This window comes from Myotis myotis, unplaced genomic scaffold, assembly GCF_014108235.1.
Source record: "Myotis myotis isolate mMyoMyo1 unplaced genomic scaffold, mMyoMyo1.p scaffold_m19_p_5, whole genome shotgun sequence".
Classification (NCBI taxonomy): Eukaryota; Metazoa; Chordata; class Mammalia; order Chiroptera; family Vespertilionidae; genus Myotis; species Myotis myotis.
In genome coordinates this window covers 24,554,596-24,582,229 of record NW_023416357.1, presented here as the reverse complement: position 1 = coordinate 24,582,229, position 27,634 = coordinate 24,554,596, and the positions used below count along the sequence as shown (strand labels likewise).

Sequence of the window (27,634 nt, the reverse complement as noted above, 5' to 3'; positions counted from 1 at the left end):
CAGAGAGACCAGGGTACACTCTGCTTCTATACTGAATTTAGGAGAGCTAGCAAATCTCTTTGAATCTAATATAATGGAGACTATAATCGATTTTCTATATGAAATTTATGTATTTATTTATGAATCAATGAATGAAATCCAACTTGAAGCATTTGAAAAACATCTTAAGTACCGCTATGGACATTGCCTTGAAAACCGCGGACTAGATCATTTACAAGGTCACTTGGAATAAGAACATTTAACACTTAGATTTTAGTTTAATATGGGAAAGGACCACTTACAAAGCAGAGCCGCCTAAAATTGCATAATCTGCCTTAGGAAGTAGTGGGTTCCTGCTCCTGAAGGTAATCAAACAGTGACTCTAATATGGTTAAAGTCATGGCAATGGGTCAGGTAAAGGGTTGAATTAAATGAATGTGAAGAGACCTTTGACTTGGAAGAGGATGATTGTAACTTGGAAAGTAGCCCATGTTACCTAATCCCAAAGAGTATTTCCAAAGAGTTGACTTCCTGTTATTTCCCATGTTCCCTTTTTACCACCTTAGCAAGAGTATCCCATAGGTCTTCTAATACAGCCCTTATTTATAGATTTCCCAAAAGTGCTCTTTACTGAGAACTATTTTCAAACCCCAGTTATAATATCAGCTACATACAGACAAGTTAGTTTCAGTGGAAAGGCTGCTAATCGCTACCTTATTTCAACTTCATCTAACCAGGGTATGGGCCATGTTACAACAGTTATGGCAACAATAGCAAAAGGTAAACCAGCTCTGTGCCCTCCTGATTAATGCTGTATGGAATGCTCACAGTCTAGACACAAATCTAAAAATAGAATTTCAGGGTAATAAAGGGATCCTAAGAATAATGTAACCCTGCCTTTCTAAAAGTGTATCACATGGAATGTAATTTATATAAAATGCTGACTCAAAAGGGTTCTGTGGTCCAATAAGTTTGGGAAATACTTTATAGTCTGCCTCTTTCTTGCCGTCATCCATTGCCCATTAACATATGAAAGACTGAACACAGTTCAAAATTATATTTGACTTTATTTCATCTAGCTTTCCTGAGCTCTTTTATGTAAAGAAGCCTTTTTGGGTGTGATCCATAGTGATATTCCCCAAAACAGTTTTCCAAGAAGCAAAGTTTGGGAAACATGAGCTAATTGAATCCATCATCACAGAGTCAAGAAAACTGAAGTTCCCTTTTATGTAGTGTTTCCCAAATCACACAGCTCCCGTGAAAGCGTCAGAAGTATAGAACTAAAGTGCAAGAAGAGGCCTTCTAGACTATTGGGTGCAACCTCCCGGTTTTTAGAGATGGGAAATTGTGTCCAATGCCACACAGCTAACGCTGGTTAATAGCAGGGTTTGAGGAAGAGAATATTATTCATACAATTAGTGGCCTTGAAAGCAGTTTGACAGAAATAATGGAAGATAAATGCGCATGGGGAGGAAATTGCTTAGAAGTGAGACAAACGCAATAAGAAATGTAAAACAAGAGCACTCCATGATTTGTGTAATGTGATATGCTAAGAAAACGTTGAAACCATGATTACACAGAAAGAGCCACTGGGGAACATTTAACTCTCCACCATCAAACTCTAATGACTGAAGTGAGCTCTTAAAAAGCTATTTCATTAGCTCATGAGGAACGCAACCAACATCACTGCCCATTGGGTCCTGGCTCCAGGGCAGCCATGGTTAGCGCCCTGGCACAGTGCTGGGGCCCTGCAGCCGCAGCCCTAAGTATAGGTCTTGCTCATTCGATTTCCTCCCCAAATATAGGATCCTAGCAGTCAATTAACCTCCCTGTGCCAGATTCCTTATCAGTAACATGATGATGATAAGAGCTACAGGACAAGGCTGTCATGAGCATCTAATTAAAGCCTGTATATAAATACCACATTAAATGCTATGTAAATGTGATAAAAGCACATATGAGTTTATAAATTACAAAGCTCCTTCCAAATTTAAGAAATCATTACTATTTTAAACTCTCAGTTCATCATAAGCATGTTTCTGCTCTGCTTTTGACTTTGAGAACTTTGTTGTAAGGACTTTGAAAACCCAATTTTGCAAATACACAGTGTCTCTAAGGTGAAATCTGTTATCAACACCCAGTATTCTTCTACCAGGTGGCAATTGCCAGTTTCCCATGTGATTTATTATATTCTGCATTCCACTAGATTATAGACTCCCCTTGGCCTGTTCTCGCAGCCCTCTCGATGGTAATTGTTGCACACTTAGTAGGTGAATACCACATCTGGTCACAAGATTGATTCAGGTAAAAGTAATCAGAAGCTTATTTTTAGCTGTCGGGAGAGACCATTTCGATGACTTATAGAACAAACACCCGAGACGGTTCGGAAGAGCAGCAGAGACACCAAGTAAGAGGGTGAACAGGGATTGCTCTGCCGATCCCAATTCCTGCTTTACCAATATTTGAAACCCAGTGGGAAAATGCACCTCTTCACTCAGGCGTATGTGATAAAACAATTTAACCTCATCCCCTCCACCTGCAGGGTGTGTGTCTGACAGGGTGCAAGGCAACAGGAACCTCAGAAGCTTTTGTATAATTCTTTCCCTACTTCCCCCAACCCCCCTTACCTTGAACTCCCCCGGGGCCCAGTTCTTTTTTCTCTTCTTGAGGAAAAAAGGAAACATAAGACATCGGTGATAGTGAAAGGGGTGGTGACAAGCAGACATTAGGGGTTTATTGAGCACTTAGATTTTAATTGGATTTTTTCTTTTGTGATGTCATTCATCACGGCCACTGTAAAGGCAGAAGTTAAACAACAACAAATAAAAGGTTGTAGGCTGCCGGAGGCATGTTCTTACTAATTTCAGTTGAATGTGGCTGTTCTATTAAGCTTAATCATCTGGTTCACTTTTAACGATTCACCATCAAGTAAAAATTATCCGCTTCCCTCAGAAAGGCACATCTCATCTGACGCCGGCGGGACTTTTACTACATACCTGTGGCATTTGGTTTTAGAAGGAGCTCTTGGTCTTATTTGTTTTTCGGTTGATTTATTATTATTATTTTTTTAAGTGCATCACCTTGACAAATTTGGGTTGGGGACGTGGCCTCATGGAGAGTATCACCAAAGCAAATCTTAGTGTCCTCCATCCCCTTTCTCACTTGATTTTAAGATAATTCCATGTATCAAGAATATATGTTCCTAAAGTTGCCAGATAATTTAGCAATTATTACCAAACATTAGGCACATGGTCCAATCTGAGCATTATGAGGGAGGAATACAACTTATTGTCTCAGTTCTTAAATAAATTTCTTTAATAACCAATGAAACCTCAATACAATTATGTCACTTGTATTTGCTGAAAAGAGCAAAGAAGTTATAAGCATATTAAGTACACTGACCATTGTAATTACACTAGGGACTGGGACAGAAGACACCTGTTAAGGGTGAAGAAGCTACAAGATTTTACTGAATCATATTTCAAGTATCATCCCTTTTGCAGAAAGTAATGAATAATGTATGGAAAATGATCCATTTTATGGAAATGTTGTTCCATAACAAACATGATTTAACTGTCAACCAAGACCATTTAAAAACACTTATTGTCTTGAAGAGGCAACAAATAAAAAACAATACCTATCTTCTACAAACTTGCAATTTAGGCTCATAAATACTCATATGTAAAAGATACCGAATAAAAGCAGAAATTAGGTTGTTAAGTACTTTAAGTATTAGGAATAAAATAATAAATGAAAAGATGGAGAACAGCATGGAAGGAAGTTATAAGTTGGACAAGGTGGGGTCAGGGAACATGTTAGATCTTTGATGGTTTATGAAGAGTTCTTGGAGGAGTTTAGATTTACTAATGGGAGAAAAATGATTTAGCAACCAGATGAGTGCATGGCATGGTTTCAAGGTTCAGTGTGGGAGAAAGTCAAAGGATGCCTTGAGTAGGTGCCTGGGCTAATAAAAGTAATAATGTCAGCTAAAATAGAAATACTCTTTCCCTTGAGTTGCAGGATCCCATATTTTCTCACACTGCACTCAGATATGTAAGGTTAGATGCAGCTTCCTTATTATTATTATTATTATTATTATTAATCTTCACCTGAGGATATTTTCCCATTCACTTTTGGAGAGAGTAGAAGGGAGAGGGAAAGACACAGAGAGAAAAACATTGATGTGAGAGAGATACATCAATTGTTGGCGCGAGGGTGGGGTGGGGGTGGAGGATCGAACCTGCAACTGAAGTATGTGCCCTTGACCAGAAATGAACCCATGACCCTTCAGTCCATGGGCCAATGCTATCCACTGAGCCAAACCCGCTAGGGCCTTTTTTTTTTTTTTTTTTTTTTTTTTTTTTTTTTTTTTAATAGCTTATCCCTCAAGCTCTAATCCTATTGAATATTAGGAACTCTATGTTAGGTTGAATATTGAGTCAATAATTTAGTGCAATTCAATAAAGTCTGTCTGATTCAATAATATAGTCTCTTTAGATAACTCTTTTAAATAAATCCTAGTCTTTCTGGTTTCAGCTTTCTTTGTTTGCCTCTGATCTAGTCTAAGATGACATCTGGGTGTATGAAAAAGAGAGCCACATGGCCTGAACCGGAGGGAAATTTGGGGCGTTTGGAACCAAAGGTAGTCCTTGCACTGTCCTTTGGCCTGCTAGTCTCTAGCCTGCTAGTCTCTCATCCATTACTTTCCTTAGTGGTGTCTGTGGTTCTGGCAGGTGGAATCATGACCTCAGCTCCTTAAGGTCCCAGGTGACCTGCTCTATTCTCTTCTCCATAGGCCCTCATGTCTGACTATGACTCCTTCATTGTCCTTGGTTGTAGCTAACAAGTTGCTTTGTCCTTGGTAGGGACCATCTATAGGACCATCCACCTTTTTCTTGCCCTGGAGAAGCTTTGGAAGGCTCTGGGGAGCTAAAATGAGCTTCTTCCTCACTACATGATTTCCCCAAAGGGAAAGGAAAAGCCGACTCCCCATTCACCTGTACCCACAAACTTGCCCCTGCTCCCTGGCCCCCTTTAAGGACTTCAGAGACATTGTCTCAGGGCAGTAAAATGATTTCAAATACGCACAGGGTTGTGTGTCTGCACGTATTTAGGAGCCAGAAATGTGAAATGCCTCCCTTGGCTGCAGGAGTACCCCACCATATGAGTTTGGTGATGAGAAGAGCTGATTCCCATTATAAAATCTGAGAGGAAAGCTGGGATGGAAGCGTGGCCTGCAGCCCTGAGCCTGGCACCAATAATTTTTGGTGATGACATTTATACATGACTAGAGGCCTGGTGCATGAAAATTCATGCACTGGAGTGGGGGGTCCCTCAGCCTGGCCTGGCCCCATCCACAGTCTGGGAGCCCTCAGGGGCGGGAGGCGACCTGGCAATCAGGAGAAGGCAGCACCCCATCACACCTCTGCTGCTGCCACTTCCGGAAGTGCAAGCCTCAGCCGGCCCTGGGCAGCTGCCATCTGAGGTTTGCCTGTGCCTTGGGCCGGCCCTGGGTGGCTGGGGGGCTGAGGAGGCTGGGGGACTCTGGAGGCAGGCGTATGGAGGGGCCTGGCCTTGCCGCGTGCCTGCCACCCCGGCAGGGCTGAGGGGACTGGGCGCCGCCATCTTGTGGCTGTGGGTGCTGCCATCTCTGAGCATGTGGCAGTCAATTAGCATGTTCCCTCCTTATTGGCTGTGGGTGCTGCCATCTTTGCAACGGTGTTGAGGGTCAATTAGCATAGTCCCTCTTTATTAGATAGAATCAGTGAGTTTAATTCTAGCTGGCCAGACCCATCTTTTGATTCATTGAAAGGGCTCTAAAAGAATCTGGAAAATCTCCTTTTCTCTGACAAAACCTAGGATTGGGCTATCTCTATATCCTATGTTATTTTTCTAGTTATACTATGTTGCCTCTTGTAATGACCTGAAAAAATTAATTTCTTCTATACAACGTAAATAATTTTGTGGAAATTTTCCACTTTATAACAGTGGGAATATTTTATCTTTAAAGTGTTCTTTTATATTATTGACTAGAGGCCTGGTGCACAGATTTGTGCACTGGTGTGGCCCCTTGGCCTGGCCTGCGGGGATCGGGCCAAAACTGGCTCTTGGACATTCCCCAAGGGGTTCTGAATTGCGAGAGGGTGGTTGTAGAGCAGCCGTGGGCAAACTACGGCCCGCGGGCCGAATCCAGCCCGTTTGAAATGAATAAAACTAAAAAAAAAAAAAAAAAAGACCGTACCCTTTTATGTAATGATGTTTACTTTGAATTTATATTAGTTCACACAAACACTCCATCCATGCTTTTGTTCCGGCCCTCCGGTCCAGTTTAAGAACCCATTGTGGCCCTCGAGTCAAAAAGTTTGCCCACCCCTGTTCTAGGGTAACATACCGGGATTGCGCTCCCTCCTCTCTGGTTCTGGGTTTGTCACCTGAGAACTACAGCTGCCAAGTCACCACAGCTCGGCAGCACCTGTGTTGAGCATCTGCCCTTGGTGGTCAGTGTGCATCATAGCTACCGGTCGGACTGTCTGCCCTCTGGTGGTCATTGCATGTCATAGCTACTGGTCGGACAGTCGGACAGTTGGACAGTTACTTAGGCTTTTATATATATAGATCATTTGGGAATTGGTTTGGCTGGGATTTGGGAAAATAGTAATAGCAGGCATTTATTAAGCCTGTAATATGGGCTAGAAAATGTGCTAAATTTATTATATAGATTAGATAATTTTTTACTCATTATGAATCTCTTCCTATCCCCTCTACACTGAAGAGGAAACTGAGGCAAGATAAAAGTTAAGAAACTTTTCAGTATCATACACCCACCGGCAGCAGAATTTGAGTTCAGGCAGTCTGACATTCTAATCTAGTCTGTTAACTACAACACAAGTATTTTTCTCTCAATGTTTACATCCACTTTTATGAATATTCATTAAAGGCATACTCTGTACCAAACAATATTTTAAGTGCCGAGTTATAGAGATCTAATGCAGAATTTTCCAACCTCTACACCATTGACAGTTTGGGCTGGGTAACTCTTTGTAGAGGTACCTGTCCTACTTATCGGCATTCTTGACCTCTACCCACTAGATACCTGTAGCAGCTTTCAAGTTGTGACAATAAAAAACGTCTCCGTATATTGCCAAATGTCCTTTGAGAGAACAAAATTGTCTCCACTGAGAGCCACTGATGGAATTCTCTATCTATCTACTATCTATCATCTTTCTCTCCTCCCATCTTTTTTTTTTTTTCTCATTATGTACCTTATAACTTTAAAAATTCATTCAAATTATATCATAAAGAGTTCTGCATTTATAGAGATAACACATGACCCCACTCAATTCCATCTTTTATGTTTTGTTAGATTTAATAGCCACTGAAAAAGACGTGTTATGTGGAGGAGAATTTTTTGAAAAAGTTCTAAAAGTGAAAAAAATTTCAATCTAAACTCAAGAAAAATTTATTCACATCCTTGACATTTATCTTTTACACTCAGTACTTTGAATTTAATGTCAAAAGTACCAAAGTAACTAGTAAGTGAACAAAACTTTAGGTTGTAGTAGATGTAGTAGGCAGAATAATGGCTCTCCCAAAGAGGTTCCTGTACTACTTCTCAGAACCAGGGACTATGATCCCTTAAAGGTAAAAAGGATATACAGGTGTGATTAAGATAAAGCTCTTCAGATCGGGACATTATCCTGGATTGTCCTGACAGAGGCCAGCATAATCACCAGAGTCCTTTTAAGGGAAGGCAGGGAGTCAGAGAAGGAAATGTTCAATGAAGCAGAGAGAGTGATTTGAAGATGCTACACTTCCGGCTTCGAACGGGAAGGATGGGCCCACGAATCAAGGAATGCAGGCTCAAAAGGCAAGGGGAGGGATTCTCCTAGTGCCTCCAGAAGGACACCTTGCAGACACCTTGGTTTTGGGCCAGTGACACCCATGTTAGACTTTTGACTTCTTGAATTGCAAGATCATAAATTTGTACTGTTCTAATTCATTAAATTTGTGTAACTTGTTAACAGCAGAAATAGAAAACCGTTGTTTCTTATCTCTGGGATTCAAGGTGAACTGAAACTGTATATGGTTTCAGTTCAAGAATCCCAGTGAAGAGGGAAGAAAACTAACCTTTGGTGACACTATGTGTCTGGTACTGCTTAAGTGCCTTGTGTGATACATCAACTAAGTCTCATAACAACTCCAGGAGACAAGCATTACTTTCTCCTATTTTTTTTTTTTTTCAGAGAACCTGAGGTCAGGGAGGTTAAGTAACTGACTGAAAGTTAAGGGCAGAGCCAGGAAGGATACCAAGATCGGCCTGACTCCAAAGTCTATGTTCGCTCACGTGAGCACATACTGTCGAACAACACTTTCCAGGATGATTACAAAAGTTTCCCGATTCCTTGTATTTATTATATTAGGCCCCAGGCTAAGTTATTTGTAAATTCTATTGGCACAAATGATACAAACTGTCATAGAGGTTATTGTTCATTTTGGACTTATCAATTAAACAAATGCCTTTTGGTTTATTCACTGCATGTAGTTATTTCCCCCAAAAGGCATTGTTTACTCTTGCCTTGTGCTTGGCTCTGGATGTCCAAGGTCTTCGGCAGATGAAGATATTAGTCTCAACTCTTGCTTAGTCTAACATTTCCATTTTCAAAATGCCAGCGGTAAATCAAGTTGAGAGCCAGATACCCAGTCAAAAATTGATTTAGCAAGGCACTGTAACTCACCAGTTTTAATCCTGCTTTTTTGCCTCATACTGTAATCTTTTCAGCAATTGACAAAGCTAAGGATACACACACACACACACACACACACACACACACACACACACTCCCCTCTTTCTCTCCCTTTCTCTGAAAGGGTTAGCTAGCTAGCTTAATTAGGCAGGTTTAGGTTAGGAATAAAAAGGGGCCTATGGGGGAAGGAATACAGAATGGAGACTTGAAGATGCCAGGGTGTTTATCTTACTTATACAGAGAGTAGAGAAATGGAATAGGCAAATAGAAATATATCTGACCCCTGCAATTAAAAACAGCCATAAACCAAAAGGCATCTCGAGCCTGAACCATTAGAGTTACCGTAAGTTAGGCCAAAAGTAGCCCTGACCTGAGTAGCTGGGAGGGCCATGAGATAAGGCTTTCTCTGCCAACACAACTGGGAGAGCTATAAGATAAATCAACAGTGACTCCAACCAACAAGATAAGGGGGAGAGAAGGTGGGGGACAGCACGTGGGCTTTGAGCTTTGAAAACTAACTCTATGTAGCACAATGACCAATAAGAAGGGGCAGGTTCAGACAAAGAACTGCAGCCTATGTAATGCCTCAAGACAAAGAGAGCAGCGGTCACCCTTCTCAGGGGCCCCTCTGTCCGTCCAGGAGGGACAGAGTCTCAGGCTTAGAATTTAGAATTAGGTTTTAGAGGTAGCGTCTGCCTGCAATAAAGTTTCTGTACTTTTCACCTATCACCTTTCATCCGTGGCTTCATTCTTCAAAACCATTGAGACAAGAACCCGGGAACTCAGGGCATTCCAGTTCAATTTTCGCCTTTCATCTCTCTCTATCTCTGACACTACACTTGGAAGAAAATATTTATAGATAAATGCAGACATTTAAGACACAAGAAATCAAGCAGCAGAGATTTAAAAAATTATGTTTCTCACTAGCTAATGGACTTTTCCTCAAATATGTTTTTCTTCAAAGATAAAAATCATATTAGATATAATAATCTTATGTTGACTCTTACTTGGGATTTAAAAAGTTAAAGCCATATCTTCATAAAACAAGTAGTTTACTTGAGGGAGAGACTATTTTTTATTCAAATTCAAAGCTCTCAAGCATCCCATATGTGCTCAGGAAATGATGATTAAATTGAATTCTGTAACTGACTCATACAGTCAAGGAAATAATGGTGAGCATTTCTAGGAGAGAAGATTATGAGTTCATTTATTAGATTTCCTTGCTTGGGAACTAGCATATAAATTCTTAAATGATTTGAACAACTCTTTTTTTTTCTTTAAGGGAACTAACTGTGAAACAATCAGTGAAGAGAAATGTGAACGGTCCCAACGGCCAAACTGGGTAAGTGAACTCACAATGACGTTAGAGTCATGAACTTTAGCGCTCCAACTCCTAAGCCTGTGTGCTGTTATTTCATGTGCCCACCATCTCTGAAATGGCTCTCTGCTATGTTAATATCTTAATAATGTGGTTTTAGGGAAGAGTATCTGATGTAACCATATCAGAAAAGCTGGATTCTGGCTTCCTCAAGTGGAGGCATGCTCCCGTGAATCTCTCTTACATGTGAGAGAGCATGCCCTAAACTGTAGTGCCTGATACAACGTGAGATAACACCATCACTGCTCCTTATCTCATGACCAGTTGTCTGCAGTGAAACTGCTAAAAACGATCCATGCTGCCTCCACCTGCTAGGGGATGTCTTCCCTTGTGTTGTGTGTCCTGTTCTATCCCCCCTTAGAAGTTGCTTGATGGTTTGCTTCACACTGCCACATTATCACTGTAAAACTTAAGTCAGTGATGTGTAGACTGCTGAAAAGGAGATAAAACTGAACAAAGTACTGCCACTCAAGTTTGCCCAAGTCACCTAATTTCTTTAATTTTAAAACTACATTTCACTTTAAGAGGCCGGTGGATCGGTAATCACCAAGATCATAGCTTTAACACAGGGTAAATAGTCCCCCCTTTTATTCTTTTTACATAATACACATAGGTGGGAGGATGGATAGAACACTCAAAATACAAATAGGATCAGAAAGTAATTTCTTATAATCCATTCTTCCTTGCTTTTTATTTTTTAATTTTTAAAAAATCTTTTATTTGGAAATAATCTCAAACTTAGAGAAGATGCAAAAAAAAAAAAAAAAAGCTTTAATTGATTTTCAAAAGGGATGCTCTCTTCCTGGAGGGTATTTGGAAGGGGGGCGGAGGGGGGGGTGGTGGTGGTGGTGGGGTGGGGATGTAGCTCCAGGCTATAGATTAAGGACGGCAATGAGCCAGATTCTTATGCTTTCCAATTTATGAAAAGAAAACAATAAAAGCATGCTACAGTTTTACATGTCTGTATTTTAAAGCAAATTTTCTTTGCATCTCCTCTTTTATGTTTCTCTTCTGAATTGTACTTAACATAAATAGTAGAAAGAATAAAGATGAGATTATTCTCCAGAGATGATGATTTTTCCTGTGAGAATTAAAATATGTTGATTAGAAGAAAATATAGTTGGTAAAAAAAGAATTAGTCATTATATAGAATTTTTCTCTCCCTGTATTATCACATTTGTCTTGATCGTTGATCTATTGTGAATCATTGCAATCATCGTTCTCAGGCCTTAAATGATTTCTCTTTTACTGAGCACTCTGTACTTTCTTAAGAATTTTAAGAGAAAGAAGTTTGTTTTCTATTGGTTAACTCTGGCTTTTTCTCATTTTGTTTCAAACTTTCTTCTACTGAGACCCCAAATAATGTTTGGTTTTCATTTGTAAAAGTCTTAAAGGAGCCAACTTTTATGATATGATACTATTTGCTATATATTTCCTTTTTGTCTTTCTTGTTAGTTCATGCACATACAACTGTGTTGTCTTTAGTTTCTCTGGTTTGCACTAAGGAAGCTTGAGTTTTATCCTATTGTATTGTAAATTTTTGTGTCACTTTGATGGGAAAATTTCAGAGGTAGTTTCCATGGAAAGACTTTCATAATAAATTTGGTTTATATGTTTACTGTTTATATATTCTTGAACTTTAAAGACTAGATTTTCAGTTGTCAATTCAATGACACAAAGCACCACCAATGATATCCATATCAAACCATTCATGCCAATAAAGTGGGAGGCAGTTTTCAGACAGTATAGCAGATTTTCATCTTTTGTGGTCATTGCAGCTTAATTAAGGAATACTTGACCGTTTCCAATGTGCGAAATCTGTGCCAGGCACCTTGGAGGATACAAAGATGAGCAAGATGTGTAGCCTAGGGCCTTGCAGAGTTTACAAAGATATAAGTATTCAAAGGTATAAATTTAATATCTAAAGTACCAATCGAAAGAGCAGTGCTGGGATCCAATATAAAACACTACCCAATTATTGAAGGTCAAAAATTCAACCTTAAACAAGAAATTCATTATTTTGCTCTAAAATGTGAAGCATTCAGGGTAATTAAACAAGTAAATCAAGAGTAGTTTTCCCACAATAAAACTTTGATTCAATAATATAAGGAGATTGTAATGTCATTCCAACTTAATTATGATAACTCCAACTTGAGATATTAGGATGCCTGAAGTACTATAGTCATATTTTGAATTACCGGGACACTTAACATTTCACAGTAATTTAAATAATATAAACTCTAAATTGTGGTGCAAACTGATGCTTTAAAATGAAATAAATGATAAGTAGCCTTAATAGGAGGATGAAGAAAAGTTACCAAGATTGAACACAAATGCACACTAATGTGATCGTAGTGTGCGTTTTATTTTTTGTTCGGTGGGGATAATAAAGAAAACTTGGTATTTTTATGTATGCTTAGCCTTCAGAATTGCGGTTGATTAATCAATCATATTTGCAGATGCCTTAGCTGCTTTGACACCATCTCCTGACCCATGATGCTTGGCTTCCCTGAAGGAGGCAGAACCTTAGTGGGATGTTCTGGGCACCTTCGGTTCTTCCTTCCCTTCACCTTTTCTTTCTTTGAAGCGCACTTGGTAGCAGGGAGCCATCCTGCCTGGTATTGGTTTTCCCTTAGTTTCCTATGATATACCAGGCCCATTCTAAGCCCTTTCTGTGTATTAACTATTTAAGCCTCACCTCAATGACTTTATTACCCCCCTCATTTAACAGTTAAAGAAACTGAGGGCAGAGAGGGGTTAAGTAACTTGCTCAACATACCTAGATAGTCAGTGTAGCTGTGGCTCAAACATAGGCAGGCTGCCTCTGCTATTAACTTTGCACTCTGGTGAGAAATTGTTGAATGAATGAAAAGCATTTTCTTTCCAAAGCTATTCGAAAATGCCATAGCTGAGATAACTTCTTCAATTGCCTTCTTAACTCCAATCTCTGTTCCCTCTAGTCAGCATTCAATCCCACATCCAGAGTGATATTTCAAGCTTTTTGTTATGCTTTTATTACTGCCCTCAGGTCTGCTGAAATACACCAATGCACCTAAAATATTTATTCATATATTTCACACATGTATACGTTTTAATCTTTTAAAGTGCCTCTCTTTTCTTGTGTACATGCATTCTCTGTGAATGGAAAACTGGAAGAAACTATAAATATTTTTCCAGTGAGATATCTTGGCATGCTGCTTTTCTTCTTATTGCAGGTTGCATAATTTCAAATTTGATGCCTCATATTCCCTTTGAGAATACATGTTACTTTTACTTATTTATCAATAATGGCAATAAGAAAAAAAATCTCTTATTCTCTTCTGGGGAATTCTGTACTTTCCTTCAGCCCCTTCTTCAATTCCCGAGGGAAAGATAGGTTCGGAAAGAATACTGGCATACTTAGCATGCTCATTGGGATTATATTGCATTGTCGTCTTAATAACTGACTGCATGAAGGCTTATAGGAAGGGGGAGTTGCTACCAGCAGTCTACATCTACACAAAAAGAGATGCCTTCTTGAGTTTCCAATGACACATTAAGATCTAAACATAATCCCTAAATTTGATGAAGGTTATAAAAGGCAGAACCCCTATCAAAAACCTGTTTATTTTTGGTAAAAAAAAAAAAAAAGGAACATTAGGAAGATATATTTAATTTTGACTAGAGAGGTACTGCCCTCTAATAGTTAAATTTCTAATTCTGGTTATAATATATACTTGTCTTGTCATATTTAAAATAATGTTCTAATGCTGTCATTCATATCAATGGAAATGAAAAAGATTGTGGTTTAAGAACCTATTGACTGTTAATTACACACATATGTTAGGGATTTTTAATCTAATTTTTTGCAATAAAATTCAGTCAAAATTATAATTAGGGATTTTGATTTTAAAAGAAATATAAACTAGATGTGGACGCTCTGAATATTTGCTATGGCAGATCCATAATATGATAAAAAAAAATGAAGGACTCTGGTGCAAATCAAGAATTACACAGTTCAACAGTAGTACAAACAAGTTAAGGCAATCAGTGAAGAACTACTTAACAATGTCCATGGGCTAGATTCTGGGGGATTTGTTATAATGAGCATGTAGAGTCTCTATAACCTTCCAACAACCTCTAGCTCTGTTTGACTGGTAGAGCGTGGAAGTAAAATAGCTCAGTGGGGACAAAAAGAATCTAAACCCTTAACTCTCTTTTATTCACCTTCATCCCTTTATTTTTTTGAACAAATTGAATTATAAGTAGAAGGATATAGGATTCCACAGGCATAATGACTTGGAAGTTGGAGGATTCTGGATTGAGTCATTGTTGGCTTTCTGTACTTTACTCTGTGTGACCCAGGAAGCTGAAAGTTGCCTTTGGGTTTGTGACCAAGGTCAGACATTTTAACTGTTTTGCTCTCTACATGAGCAACTGTGCAGAGAGGGGAGTTCGAGACTCGGGGAATTGCTATTAAACGGGACATTTTCTTAGCATCAGATGGCAAACTGAAGCTTTTGTCATTAAGGAATTGAAATTAGTTGGCTGGTAGTAGAAACAAAATGAGGATTACTACCAATATTAGCAGTTGGGAAGTTACTTCTTGAGACATTTTTAAAAAGGACATCCAACAAGCAAGTGAATGCACGTTCTCTGAAATATACCATCAGTTGAAATATAAAAGTGTTAAATGGCTGAACATTAAATTTAAATGATGAAGAAGAAAGATGTGCTCAAGGCACTTGTCCTGCCTCAGGGAGAAAAGATTGCAGGTCATTGAAGTTTAGAGAAGGTTATCAAGAGAAATAAAAAAAAAAAGAGACTTTTCATCATGATGACCCAAAAGACCAATAAGTACATATCTAATTTTAAAATCCTCACATGTAACTATTTTGAATGTCACTGATGTGTTCTGGAAATTAAAATCAAGCAAAAATAAAAGGAAGACACAAAATATTCACGCAAACATATTTGCGTAGCTCTTTAAAAGCAGTCTTTAAAAAAAATTCTTTCTCTCTCTCCTCATGGCCGCCCCACAACAGGTTCTCAGTAGGTATTTGTGACATTGAATTGAATTCTATCATTGAACACCAAAGTATGTTGTGTGTCTGTTTTTTCCTTGGTGCCTTGCCCTGGCTCTGCGAAGCAGTGGTGTGTGCGAGGGGGGAGATAACTGAACAGACAGAGGCCAACTGCCAAGTTCCGGCAGTGTGAGACTTTGGATTAAAATACCTGACTGCTCTGAGCCTTGGTTTACTCATCTATAAAACAGGGATATAACTAACATGTGGGCATTAAGGCTGCTGTGAGGGTTCAATGAGATAATACACCTGAAGCACTTGGCAGCGTGTCTGGAACAAAGTGATGCTCAGTAAAGGCTACTGTGATGAGGCTTTCACTGATGATGCTGTTTGAAGTAACAGGGGGTTAAATGAGTCTCTGAATCACCCATCCAATTAGCACCAGGAGGTTTCTATTCTTAAGTTTATGCTCTTTTCAGAAAAAAAGGAATATAATAAAGCAATATTTTAATTACAGCATCTTTTAAATGGTCTTTCAGAATGTATATAATATGTTGCTTTATGTTGACTGATTTTTGGATCATGTAATTATAGGAACAAATAATTATTCATCCCTCATTATAAAGGTGTATTTGGCTGACAACTTTTATTTTTATGGGCCATTAAAACATTACTGTCCAATCATCCTAGGAATATTGGCTTCGTTGAACTGGGTAAATACTAATTTTAAAGACTCAAGAGAAAGACTTATTAAGAAGACGTGTACATCAGAGTTTCAAATAGAAGCCACATTTCCCTGATATTTTAAAAAGCACAGTTACCAGTTTTGGGGAAAGCTCTGCCAAAGAAGACCATCACCAACTTCCAAAAAACTAGCATCAGAAAATATCTATGAAAATATACAGTTCACCAAAGTCCATGAAAACAGATCTCCTGGTAGGTTACCAAAAATAGGAGCATCTCGAATGCTTCTAATGGAGATTAGTTTTAGGTACACATTGTGTGGAAGAGAACAAAGAACATTGTGAAGGATCAAGTGGAGGAGACAAGGAAATTAAGCTTCGCTGGGGTCTGTTTAATGACAATATGTGAATCTTTTGCCTCATATTGTGCATAGTTGTGAGGTTTAAAAATATATTTATCTATGTTTTAATGCCTGTGCCTCGAACATCTAATCAATATCTGCCTCTGTTCTTCTTTCTTATTGAGCTTAATCTCACACTATAGACTGATTGTCACCAAGGAATTGCTACATTACCTAAAGCTGGCAGGAAGGCGTGGTGTTTTTCTGAAAGTGTGAAATTATGATGCTTTCTTCTTATTTTTCTATAAGCCAAAAATAACCTAAGTAGATTTTGTATTAAATCGTACACTCTTCCCTGAAAACCTGGACGAGAAAATATGCACCTCTTTCTGTTTCCTGTGCCGGCATTAGTGATTCTAATAGAATCACGGTCTGATTCTGAATAGAAATCTCTGAACCTTTGGCTTTCTCTCCTTTGGCGTCCAATTATTTGGGAAGTCCTGGTAATTCTCCCTCTGCTGTGCGAGCTGACACCTTGAAGTGGTTCTTCAACATCATCACCTCCTTCAGGAAGCTCTGCTGAACCCCGCTCCCAGTTGGCCCTCTCTCTTATATTTCCATCAGACGTTTATCACTGAACTTGCCATGTTGTGTTATAATTATTGCTGATAATATTCTCCTAGGGCAACGATTCTCAAATTTTGTCACATGTTGGAATCATAAATTCATAAATACTTAATTAAAAACCAAGTCAATCAGAATCTCTGGGGAGGGGAGACCCAGGCAAAGTATTTGTAAAAGCAGCACTTGTCAAATTTGAATGTGCATACAGTTCACCGGGGGCTCTTGTTGAAATGCAGCTTCTCAGGTGGGGCCCAAGAATCTGCATCTCTAATGAGTGCCCAGGAGACATAGATGCTACTTATGGTAAATCAGCATCCAAATATTCATGTATTTTAGAAAAAAATCTCATTCCTTATCTGTATCTATCTATCTTAAGCTCACAAACTCTTACCCAGTACAGGACCACTTCTACCTACCTGGTTACCCCTACCTGCCACCACCATTCTAGGTGAGTCAGGTGTTGAAATGTCACCATATGTCAGAGTTTGGGTTGTTAATATCTCAGCTGTTCGCAGTAAGTGCCTCCCTACCTAACCTGCAGAGTCCATGTTTGTGTCTCTGTTCATCTTATGGCCATGAGGGAAATGCTGAGGAGTATTAAGACAAGAAAAGGAGGAAGGTCTTACTGCTCTCGCTTGCACTTCAAGTTTTAAGTATGATCTTGTCTATTCACTTTGCTGTCATCCAGCCTCCAACTCTGTCTTCTCCTGCTTCTTGGATGCTCATGTGACCCTATCTTTTTTTCTCTTTGGACTCTCGACAGCCCTTTGCTCCCACACCAATTCTCAAATTTTCCTTGCTTCACAATTGTCACTGTCATCTCTATTGACTTAAACCCAGAATAACTGGAACCAATGAACACAAATACAAATATAAACAAATGTTTATCATGTAAAAACACTTTTCTTCTACTTTAAGTGTTATTTGCTCAACTGCACTACTTTTCCTCAGTTAACGCTTCTATCCATTACCTGTACTATTTTTTTTAAATATTTTTTATTGGTTTTTTACAGAGAGGAAGGGAGAGAGATAGAGAGTTAGAAACATCGATGAGAGAGAAACATCGATCAGCCGCCTCCCGCACATCTCCCACTGGGGATGTGCCCGCAACCCAGGTACATGCCCTTGACCGGAATCGAACCCGGGACCCTTCAGTCCGCAGGCCGACGCTCTATCCACTGAGCCAAACCGGTTTCGGCCATTACCTGTACTATTAATCTTTTCAGTTTTAGGCCTCAAGAAGAGGCTCTAAGTAACTATTTTTTACTAGGGATAAGGTTCAGTTAGCCTTTGTACACCTTTACATGGGAATCTGACTATTGTCTAATGGTTCCCAGAGTGTTCACTGAGGTACCTTGGGGTGTAGCAATGAACTCACTGTGGCACCAGAAAAACATTTAAAAATTTCCAGGGAAATAATGCAACAAACCCTGTCTCTGTCAGACATCTTGTGAAGCACTAGCTCAGAGTAGTTCACAGTTTCAACAGTAGGTGGTGCTACATTTCTTTTGATGATGTTATGTATTTATGAAGCTGCCTTGCCCCCAGCACTGTAGCAGAAGGCAGGTATATGCAAAAATCAATGTGGAAAAGGAAATGTCCAGTCTGAGAAGTTGTGCAGTGCCCGGAAGGCACACACCTTCCATTAGTAAGTAACTGTGGTTATTTAAGAATGAAATACAATTTTTTTTTCTGTTAACTGATGCGTATTTTTGTCAAACAGTTATTTGTTTTTAGAACATAAATACTTAGTAAATTGTTTGGACCTAACTATTTCTTTTGACCGAAGGACACCGTAAAAAAAAATGATTGAGACATTAAGGACATTGTGAATTGAGAAAATTTGGAAACTTTGCTATTGCCTGATCTTGAAAAAAAATTTTGTTTTCAAAAGTTTCTTGACCCTATGGATCTGGATAATCTCATCGGTTTCTGTTTTATTCTATATTTATTAAAAGTGGACCAACTTGTTCCCAACCCGTTTTTCTAAAAAAATTTTATTTATTTATTTTTGTCTATTTTTTTTTTTTTATTGTGGTACAAAGCACATTATAGTCTTCCTTTTGTCTATTGATGATACATAACTCCAAAGACAGATTCGGGAAAATGCCCTATGAATAGTGCACGAATACCTCTCACACACATATCAGATGAAGCAAGGCTGCCCACTACTCAATCCCTGCCCTTGACTTTCTTCTCCAGCTAGTGCTCTCTTCTGTGTTACAGCTTCCTGGAGGTGGGGGAGGGGCAGGCGAAGGCAAGGCAGGGAAATTTATCTTGCTGCTAATAAAATATCCCAATCCAACCAATCAGATTGAAGCTGTGACTGTAAAGGGATTTCTCCTCTCTCCTTTACATTTCCCACCCATTGAGAGATCCATCAGTTACCTCATTTTACTTTTGCAATGATATAAAAATCAACATTCCACTTCTATGCATTATCAATAAATGTAATAGAGAGAATAGAGAGCATAGAGTGGGTTTTTCACCAATAATAACAACTTCTTCATGCCCCTACTATGTGCCAGCCACTAGTTCTCATCTCACTTAAACTACACGGCAACTCCAGGAAGCAAGGCATTGCTGTTTTCTAGATGAGAAGCTGAAGCCTGGAAGGTTAATCGCTGGCCCTGGGCCACAGCTCAGGACTTTTCCCTGAGGCAATACTACTTCCCGCAATTATAATCCTAGAGCAGATTCCTAGCCGGTTCTGTTCACTGCTGCTCCTAGTGTCCTGAAATAGCCTGCCTTTCTTTAAAAATACATGGTATTTTTGTTGTACAAGGGCATCACCATTTGAGAGGAAAAAGCAGAAAAGAGAAAGAGGAGGGTCAATTAGACAAAATACTTGAAAAACTTCTATGACAGTAGTTATTTGTATTCTAGAAAGTGCTTTAAAGATGATAGGATTATTAATGTTTCTACAACCATTACCCTAAATTTTAATGCAGCGCTATTCAAATTTCACAAGAGAAACAGAGAGAAGTACAGGCACTCGGACTGTCTTCAGCAGCCGCACAGCGTGTGAATTTCACAGCAAATACAAGGCTAGGCCCTTGGGGATCTGTGTTGATGTTCACCCCTTCACCGAATACTTCCTCTCCTACTTTATTCATATTAATAATTCACTTCATTGGAACTAAGCCTGGTTACCTCAGCCCAGGCCATGGCTGGCTCTCCCTCACTGATAGTGGTAAATACTTAAAGAGACTGCTCTGCACATGGCTCTTCGGGGCTATTTGACAACAGATTGAAGTGTGACCACACAGCCCGTGGAATCTGCAAAATTTATGCAATTTGCAGACACTACTATTGATGTCTGAAATCGTAGCTGCAATCATAAACGAAGATGTTTATCATCTCTGTTACACACTCATCCCCAGTTTGTTTGCGTACAGGACGTGTGACGATGATTTTTCTTACCAACACCATATGATGAAACACAGAACTCACAAAGTTCAAACCCTTATCCCTGGCTTCTTATTTTTCACATCTTTACAGTATGCAACACGAATGGAGCTGATGATAAAATGTCAGGGAAACTCAGGCTGACAGCGTAACCAAGCTGTTTCCCTGACTCAGCGCCAGCCCTGGCTCGGGGCGATCAGAAGCGATGCCTCCTCATCCCACTTTCTGGAGTCAGTAAAATGGTCAGATGATATTTGGAAATAGCACCGCCCCATAACCATTTGTCTCTTCTGTGCACCTCGCCATGGCTAAACCACAAGTCTTTGAAATGCCTAGTTCTTGCCAATGAGCTGAGACAAGACAAACTGGCAGCAGCAGTCCCAACAGCCAACCTAAGGCGGTGGAGGGTTTTGAGGGCAAAGGGCTCCATTAGGTCAGAGAATGGCCGGCACTGTAGATATCAGAGTTAAGAAATAGTTAACTTGAACCCGGCCAAAGAACAAAAGCTCAGAATGTTTGCTTTCAGACGGAGAAAAAGGGACCTGCCTTTCCTTACGGCTTAATCGCTCTGTTCCTATTTTTAATACCTCCAGCTTCGTAGAATAAGCTGGGCCATATTTTTCCAGCTAAAGTAAAAATTAAAGGATTTATGATAATCCTGTGCGGATGGTTGTGGGCGTTTCATTTCCCACCGGGGCATTTCTCTCTCTTTGTAAGAGTGCTAACATTTCTCAGCTTCTTGCTACAGTCCTCTACCTGAAACGACTCGAGTGGGAAAAGAACTCTTACCAGATAAGCAACAGTTCTTACTGCATTGGGGACTAGTGCACATCCTCCCCGTCTGTCTGCTAGCAGTTAACTTCTTCAGGCTTTTAAAACCACAATGTCAGAGCACCCCATGGAATCCTACCTTGCCCACATACTGATTACCGGATCCCGTGTATTCCTCCAGGAGAAAGAACTGATTCCACATCCAGCTCCTTTTCGAACGGTTCAGCTCATGCCTGCTGTTTCCAGAGAGCTCCAGGGCCCTTTTCTTTGCTGGGAAACCACTAGTCCTCTTAGATAATGGAGTTGAGAAAGTTGGGTAGGGCTGACCAACCCAAAAGAGTAGCAAGAAGTACCGGTAAGTTCTCATTCTGAGACACGGTCCAGGCTCTGGGCAGCGGGGCGCCTCTCCTTGAAGCTCCTTTTGTTCACTGCACTGTATTCAGCGTCATTCCTCCTTTCTTCCTGAACGTTCTTTGTGTGCCTCTCAGAGGCTATCTGGAAAGCATAATAACATATCAAGTGTTTTTAGAGATGCTTAAAATTCAGTGTTAGAGTAAATAAGCTCTGGCAAAAGAAGACAGACATTTAAATAGCAAGACAACAAGAATAAGTTGGCTATCAGTTTTGAAATGAGGAAAAATGGTCCTTTAGATGTGCTAAATGGAAGGCACAGGGCCAGTAGGAAGCGGCTTGTTTTCCTTTCTCCTCTTCTATCACTTAAAAATCCTAATTTAAGTGATAGCGTTGCTGTAGGTCAACCTGCCAGAGTGGCTGATTTCAGTACTCTGGGCACCTGGGCTGAGATCTAGTGAGAAGAAATGAGTTTGTGTTTCTGATTCTACAGGGTGTCCCCCCAAAATGTATACACACTTTAACGGCCGATGGCTCAATTTTGAAAATGGAATGTATTTTAATAAACAATGTCTTTATAATTATTCAAAATGTGTGTATACATTTTTTGGGACACCCTGTATTTGCATATTTACCCTCATGAACAAGTCTAAGGCAAAGAATATTACAGACAGTTTCAATTCAATGGAGAGTGGATAGTGTTGAAATTTTGCTAGAATGTAGTGAGTGTCTGTGATGTGTGGACAAGTCCAGGTAGAGCCTGTTCTACAGTCTCTTGGCTTTGGAGATGAGCTGATAGAACAGTCTGGGCCAAATAAGTTTGAAAAGGCCATACACCTTCTCTTCAGGGTGCATATTAGCATATTGAAGTTTCTGAAGTGAAATTTTGTAATGATGATGGTAAGTCTATATTTAATTCAATATTTCCCATATTTAACCAGGAAGGTGCATAGAAGAAGCAACAGGAGAGCCTAGGCTAGGCTGCTTTGGCTCACTGAGAAGTCAGAGCGAAGAGGGCCGTGGAGACAGGTTTAAGGGGGTTAGCCCGGTCTGAGCTGCCGCTGCTCATTGCTCCCCTAGTTACAAGTCTTGTGGGGTCCCTTAGAGGAAAGAAGTGGGAAGGAAATGGAGTGGGCATGTTCCCCTGGGGGAGAGTGTGTGCCGGGTCCTTCATCCTGAGCATATCCATCTCTCTCTTGCAGGTGGAATCATAGGGGTGCTCTCAATAAAATTTTTATCAGCTTTCTAAATGTGCTTTTTCAGGGTTGTGGTCTCCACTGACTGATTGGCTGGTGCCAGAGCAGGGGGCATTAGTCACTGCAGTTGGTCCTGAGGCAGCCACAGAGACACTTTTCTGAGCTTGCCGCTTTTCTGGGTCTGGAGCTGAAATACAACTGAGGCCTAGATGTTATCTTTTTGGCTTTAAAGTCAATCTTCAGCCCTAGCCAGTTTGGCTCAGTAGGTAGAGCGTCCACCTGCAGACCAAAGGGTCCCAGGTTCTATTCCGGTCAAGGGCACATACTTTGGTCACAAGCTCCTCCCTGGCCCAGGCCCTAGTCAGGGCGCATACAGGAGGCAACCAATCGATGTGTTTCTCTCACATCGATGTTTCTCTCTGTCTTTCCCTCTCTCTTCCACTCTCTCTAAAAGACTAATGGAAAAATGTCTTCAGGTGAGGATTAACAAAAAACAAAACAAAAGTCAATATTCATTCCTTAAGGCTTTCCAGTGATATGCAGTGTTCAGGCATATCTCTCTTAGGCATGACATTCCAGTCAAAGTCGTGGCTAATAAAACCACAATTGGAAGTTGGTCTTATTGAATTCATGCAAAGAAGTGTATTGCCATGAAAATAATAACACTCACTCATTAAGAGTTGCCAAATCTGGAGGGATTAGGTAGGGAGGAAAATATAAATGCTTCAATATTGTTTATGAGGGTGTAATTTTTTTGTTTTGTTTTGTTAATCCTCACCCAAGGATATCCCCCTACCCCCATTGATTTTTAGAGAGAGTGGAGGGAGGGGCCACACAGAGGAAGAGAAACATCAATGTAAGAGAGACACATTGATTAGTTGCCTGCTGCACACACCCCAACTGGGCATGCACCACCCAGGCTGAGGATTGAGCCTGGATTGAGCCTGCAACTGAGATATATGCCCTTGACCAAAATTGAACTTGAGACCCTTCAGTCTGAGGGCCGATGCTCTAACCACTGAGAAAACCATCTAGAGCTATGAGGATATAATTTACCAAATTGCTGTAGGGTAAAAACAAGTTTTCTTATATATGGAAAACAAAAGATTTTAAAATCAGCAATATTTTGAACAAAATAATAGAATTATAATTATGCTCAGTCCATTCATTCCCACAAAACCAATTTTTGTTTATTCTGATTATTTGCCAGTATTTTTATTAATCCAGTTATTTCTTAGCGTTCTATAAATCATCTAGTTTAAAGATATGACTTGTTTAGAAACCTGTAATTTAGAGGAAGTCAGAGTCCCTTTCATGGACCTTTCCAAGGATGTAACGAACATATTTGCAAATGCATCAGAGCAAAACAATGACTGTCTGTAAATGACACAACTTAGAATGATGTGGTTATAGACCTGATTATTATGCAATTGATAAAGAACTCTGTTTTTCTTTATAAGATAAAACTCTTCAAGATAACAATTTCTTGGTAAATAATAATTACTGTGAAATGACTCAAAACCCACATTTTTAGGTTTTATACACAATTTCAATATATAAAGAACAAATAGTATGTAAGATTTAAAAACACTACATGTGCGCTCTGAACATCGAAAACAATTCATAGGCTTCCAATGCGTGGGCCACAAACACATGGAATACGATGCTGGATGCCTCCACAGGGCCATCACTCTTAGCTTGCCCGGTGTCACTGACAGGGCACCTGAGAGTTTTTTTGTTTGAACTTGGCTTTGAATTTTGCAAGTTCCTTCTTAAGGCAGGCTGAAAATTTTAGGACATCCATTTTAATAAAAATATATGTATAGAATATAGCATAGTTATTATTACTATTACTATTGTTATTTTATTTGGCAAAGCTTTCCATGTAATTTTAAGCATACTAAATAGCCCCAATTAGCTCAAAAACTTCTCTTTATAAGGAGAGAGAACTAATTTTTGAAGCATTCCAGGGGCCCATTGGAATAACTCAAAGTCATTTCTCAGTTAAAAAATGTTTCTTAAAATTTAAACAACCAACCAAACAACCAACCAAAAGATTATAATATACATTTTTTATAAACCCAGGTAAAACAAATACATATTTTATAATAATGACTTTAAAAGATGTTAATACAACTTAAACTTATTTTAACATTAAACATTTTTTCAAGAACACAGGATCCTGATTAATCTATATAAATATTTCATTTCTTAACCAATAAATTTTATACCCTAGTTATGCCATGTGGAGACAGAAAACACACCACATATAATACAGATGAACACATATCACATAAAGACCATACGCATACTCAAAATCATCCAAATTACTAATTTCTGTAGAAAAGGAACAAAATCTTTTTCGTTTGCTTTTGACAACTTTTAAGAAGACTGTAGAAGGGGCTATGATCACAAATCTTTTTCCCGTTTAGAAATAACCAGCTTTAGAACAACTTTTTCTTTCTTTTCTTTTTAAAAAAATTCTTTTATTGTTTAAAATATTACATATATCTCCTTTTTCCCCCATTGACCTCTCCCTGGCTACCCCCATCCCCCCCCAGCACATGCCCTCGCCCCCCCTGGTGTCTCTGTCCATTGGTTATGCTTATATGCATGCATACAAGTCCTTTGGTTGATCTCTACTAGCCTGCCCCCGCCCCCCGCCTTCCCTCTGCGGTTCGACGGTCTAGAACAGTGGTTCTCAACCTTCCTAATGCTAATGCCGCAACCCTTTAATACAGTTCTTCATGTTGTGGTGACCCCCAACCATAAAATTATTTTCGTTGCTACTTCATAACTGTAATTTTGCTACTGTTATGAATTGTAATGTAAATATCTGATATGCAGGATGTATTTTCATTGTTACAAATTGAACATAATTAAAGCATAGTGATGAATCACAAAAACAATATGTAATTATATATGTGTTTTCCGATGGTCTTAGGCGACCCCTGTGAAAGGGTCGTTCGACCCCCAAAGGGGTCGCGACCCACAGGTTGAGAACCGCTGGTCTAGACCAACTCATTTTCAATCCTTGTCCTTCAAAACTGCATTGCCATATTTTATAACTTCTATTACCAAACCATACAGTTTCTTTTCAATTTTATTTGAATTCTTAACTTTTAGAAAAGTTATTTTTTTTAGTGACAACTAAAAGTAAGCAATTAGCATTGTTTAGATTGGCAAATACATTTTATGGCTTCTAGAAACATAGGCTCTTTTATTGGCAAACACTCATATCTGTAAGAGACATCTAACAAAGTATAACACATTTATTGATAGCTCTAAAGCTATTTTCTAGCTTTTTTAGTAATAAAAGGCCAAAAGTAGGTGAACTTAAGACTTAGCTAGCAATCAGTATTTACCAGCTGAAAAAAGTTAATTTGTTGCTCAGTTGACTAAGGTTTTTTTTTTTCCCCTTTAAAATAAGAATTACCTCTTAGAAACTTGCATTTAAAAAAAAGGTACCAGTAAGATTTGGTGGCCTTTGAATTGTTTTTGGAACCACACCTCTGGCCCTGTGAAGATTTCATTTGTAAAACCAGGACAGTGGTTTTCTAATATCTCAAGAATTGGGTTGCCACCCAAATGTAGGCAAAGAACTGACAAATTTATTCACTCATTTTTTGGAATGCCTCCCCCCCCTCCCCCCCAATCTGGGTATATTTTTCTTCCAGGTTCTGTAGCAATTACAGAGAGATATAGTTTACAGGTAGTACATAGCTTAGGGTCATCCCTAGAGCAAGAGAGACTTGGGTATATGGGACCTCTGTCCATTTCCCTGGGAGTGGCAAAACTGGTCTAGCTGCAAATCTTACAAAGGGCTGGATTGTTCCTTAAGGCCATAAAGATTTGGACATATGGTACTTCAGTCCATTTTCCTTGATGATGGCAGAAAAGACCTAGCTGGAGAATGGTGTTATATTAAGGTTTCCATTTTCTGGCCAGGCCTCCTGGTTCCCTGGTTTGTATCGGGGCCATGCTGTATTGCAAAACAAGACTAATCTTTTTTTCTTTAAGGTTTGGGAGTCACATTTTTGACCAGTGCTTGAGGATGCATTCTAGGGGAGAGTCCTGAGGAATGGAGGGTTGGTTTCCCGTCTGGAAGAGAAGGGAGAAGACTATAGAAGAAACAGACAACCCCATTTTACATCCCCTGCCTATAGTGGGCTTGAAGGAGTGTCCCCTGCTTCGTGCCCAGGGTTCCAGACTCAGCTAACCTGCCCCCAGTCCTGTGCGAGAGACCAAGTCCCTAAACTCACTGATGGGATCTTTCTCTTCTCAGACCCCTTGCTGCTGGGGTTTGGGTACACACCCTACTCTTGAGCAAATGAGCTTGCCAGTGCATCTCTTATCTTTCCCACTCCTCAAGATGTATAAGGAAGCCTAGCCGGGCAGTGCCTGACATCAGGGACAAGGATCTGACTCCTTGTTGTCTTTTCATTAACTTTGGAAACTCCCAGAAAAGGTGGGGGATCCACTAGAGACAACAGTATGCAGAAAAAGTTGCCACTTTCTGCTCTGGGGCCCTCTTTTGTCCCATTTCAGTTTTCTATGACCCTTCTCTACAATAGGTGACTCTGCTTTCTACAATAAAAACAGACCCCCTACAGGAGTTTCCCAGCATACCCTATTTAGTAATTGTGTGGTTTTGCTCCCCAAAACCAGTAGGTAGATTAATTGGAATAGGTTAGAAAGGCCAGGACCATGTTCTCTTAACAGTTAAATTAAATTCCGTTGCAAACCCATCAGGACTTTTATCTCTCGAGTCATCTCAAACCCTCCTCTGTGCCTCAGTTTCTCTCCCCAGCTTTCTAAGACAGCTGTGAGGACTTGGAGTGCTAGGTAACCAACCTTTATGGGCACTCACTGGTTGAGTCAAATAATTAAAAGCAGTTGAGTTGGGATTCCCTGTGGGGCTCCTGCATGTCCTGAGGTCTATCCTCTGACACCTCCACAGAGCTTCTTAGTTGCCTAAGAATGTCTACGATTTGGGCTGGAGAGAGGATGTGTCCCTCAGCTTCAGAGTGAACAAGTTCAGCCCTCATTTATGTGGTAAAAGGTTTTATTCAGATCCTCAGAAATTCCAATTGAAAAGCCAAAGTTAGAAACCAGCCATCCATTTTTTTTTCCTGTCCTTAGATATCTTGACCCTT

At 39.7% G+C, this 27,634-nt stretch overlaps 1 protein-coding gene across 1 annotated transcript in view; it reads right to left on the bottom strand.

The window, feature by feature from the left end:
* CDH6 (cadherin 6) overlaps window positions 1–27,634 on the bottom strand; it is a 136,134-nt gene that overhangs the window by 29,603 nt on the left and 78,897 nt on the right. The window contains exon 2 of the mRNA XM_036310484.1: window positions 21,071–21,426. Within this exon, the coding sequence (XP_036166377.1) occupies window positions 21,071–21,298 (228 nt within the window). The 5' untranslated portion in view covers window positions 21,299–21,426. The remainder of the gene's footprint in view (window positions 1–21,070; window positions 21,427–27,634) is intronic.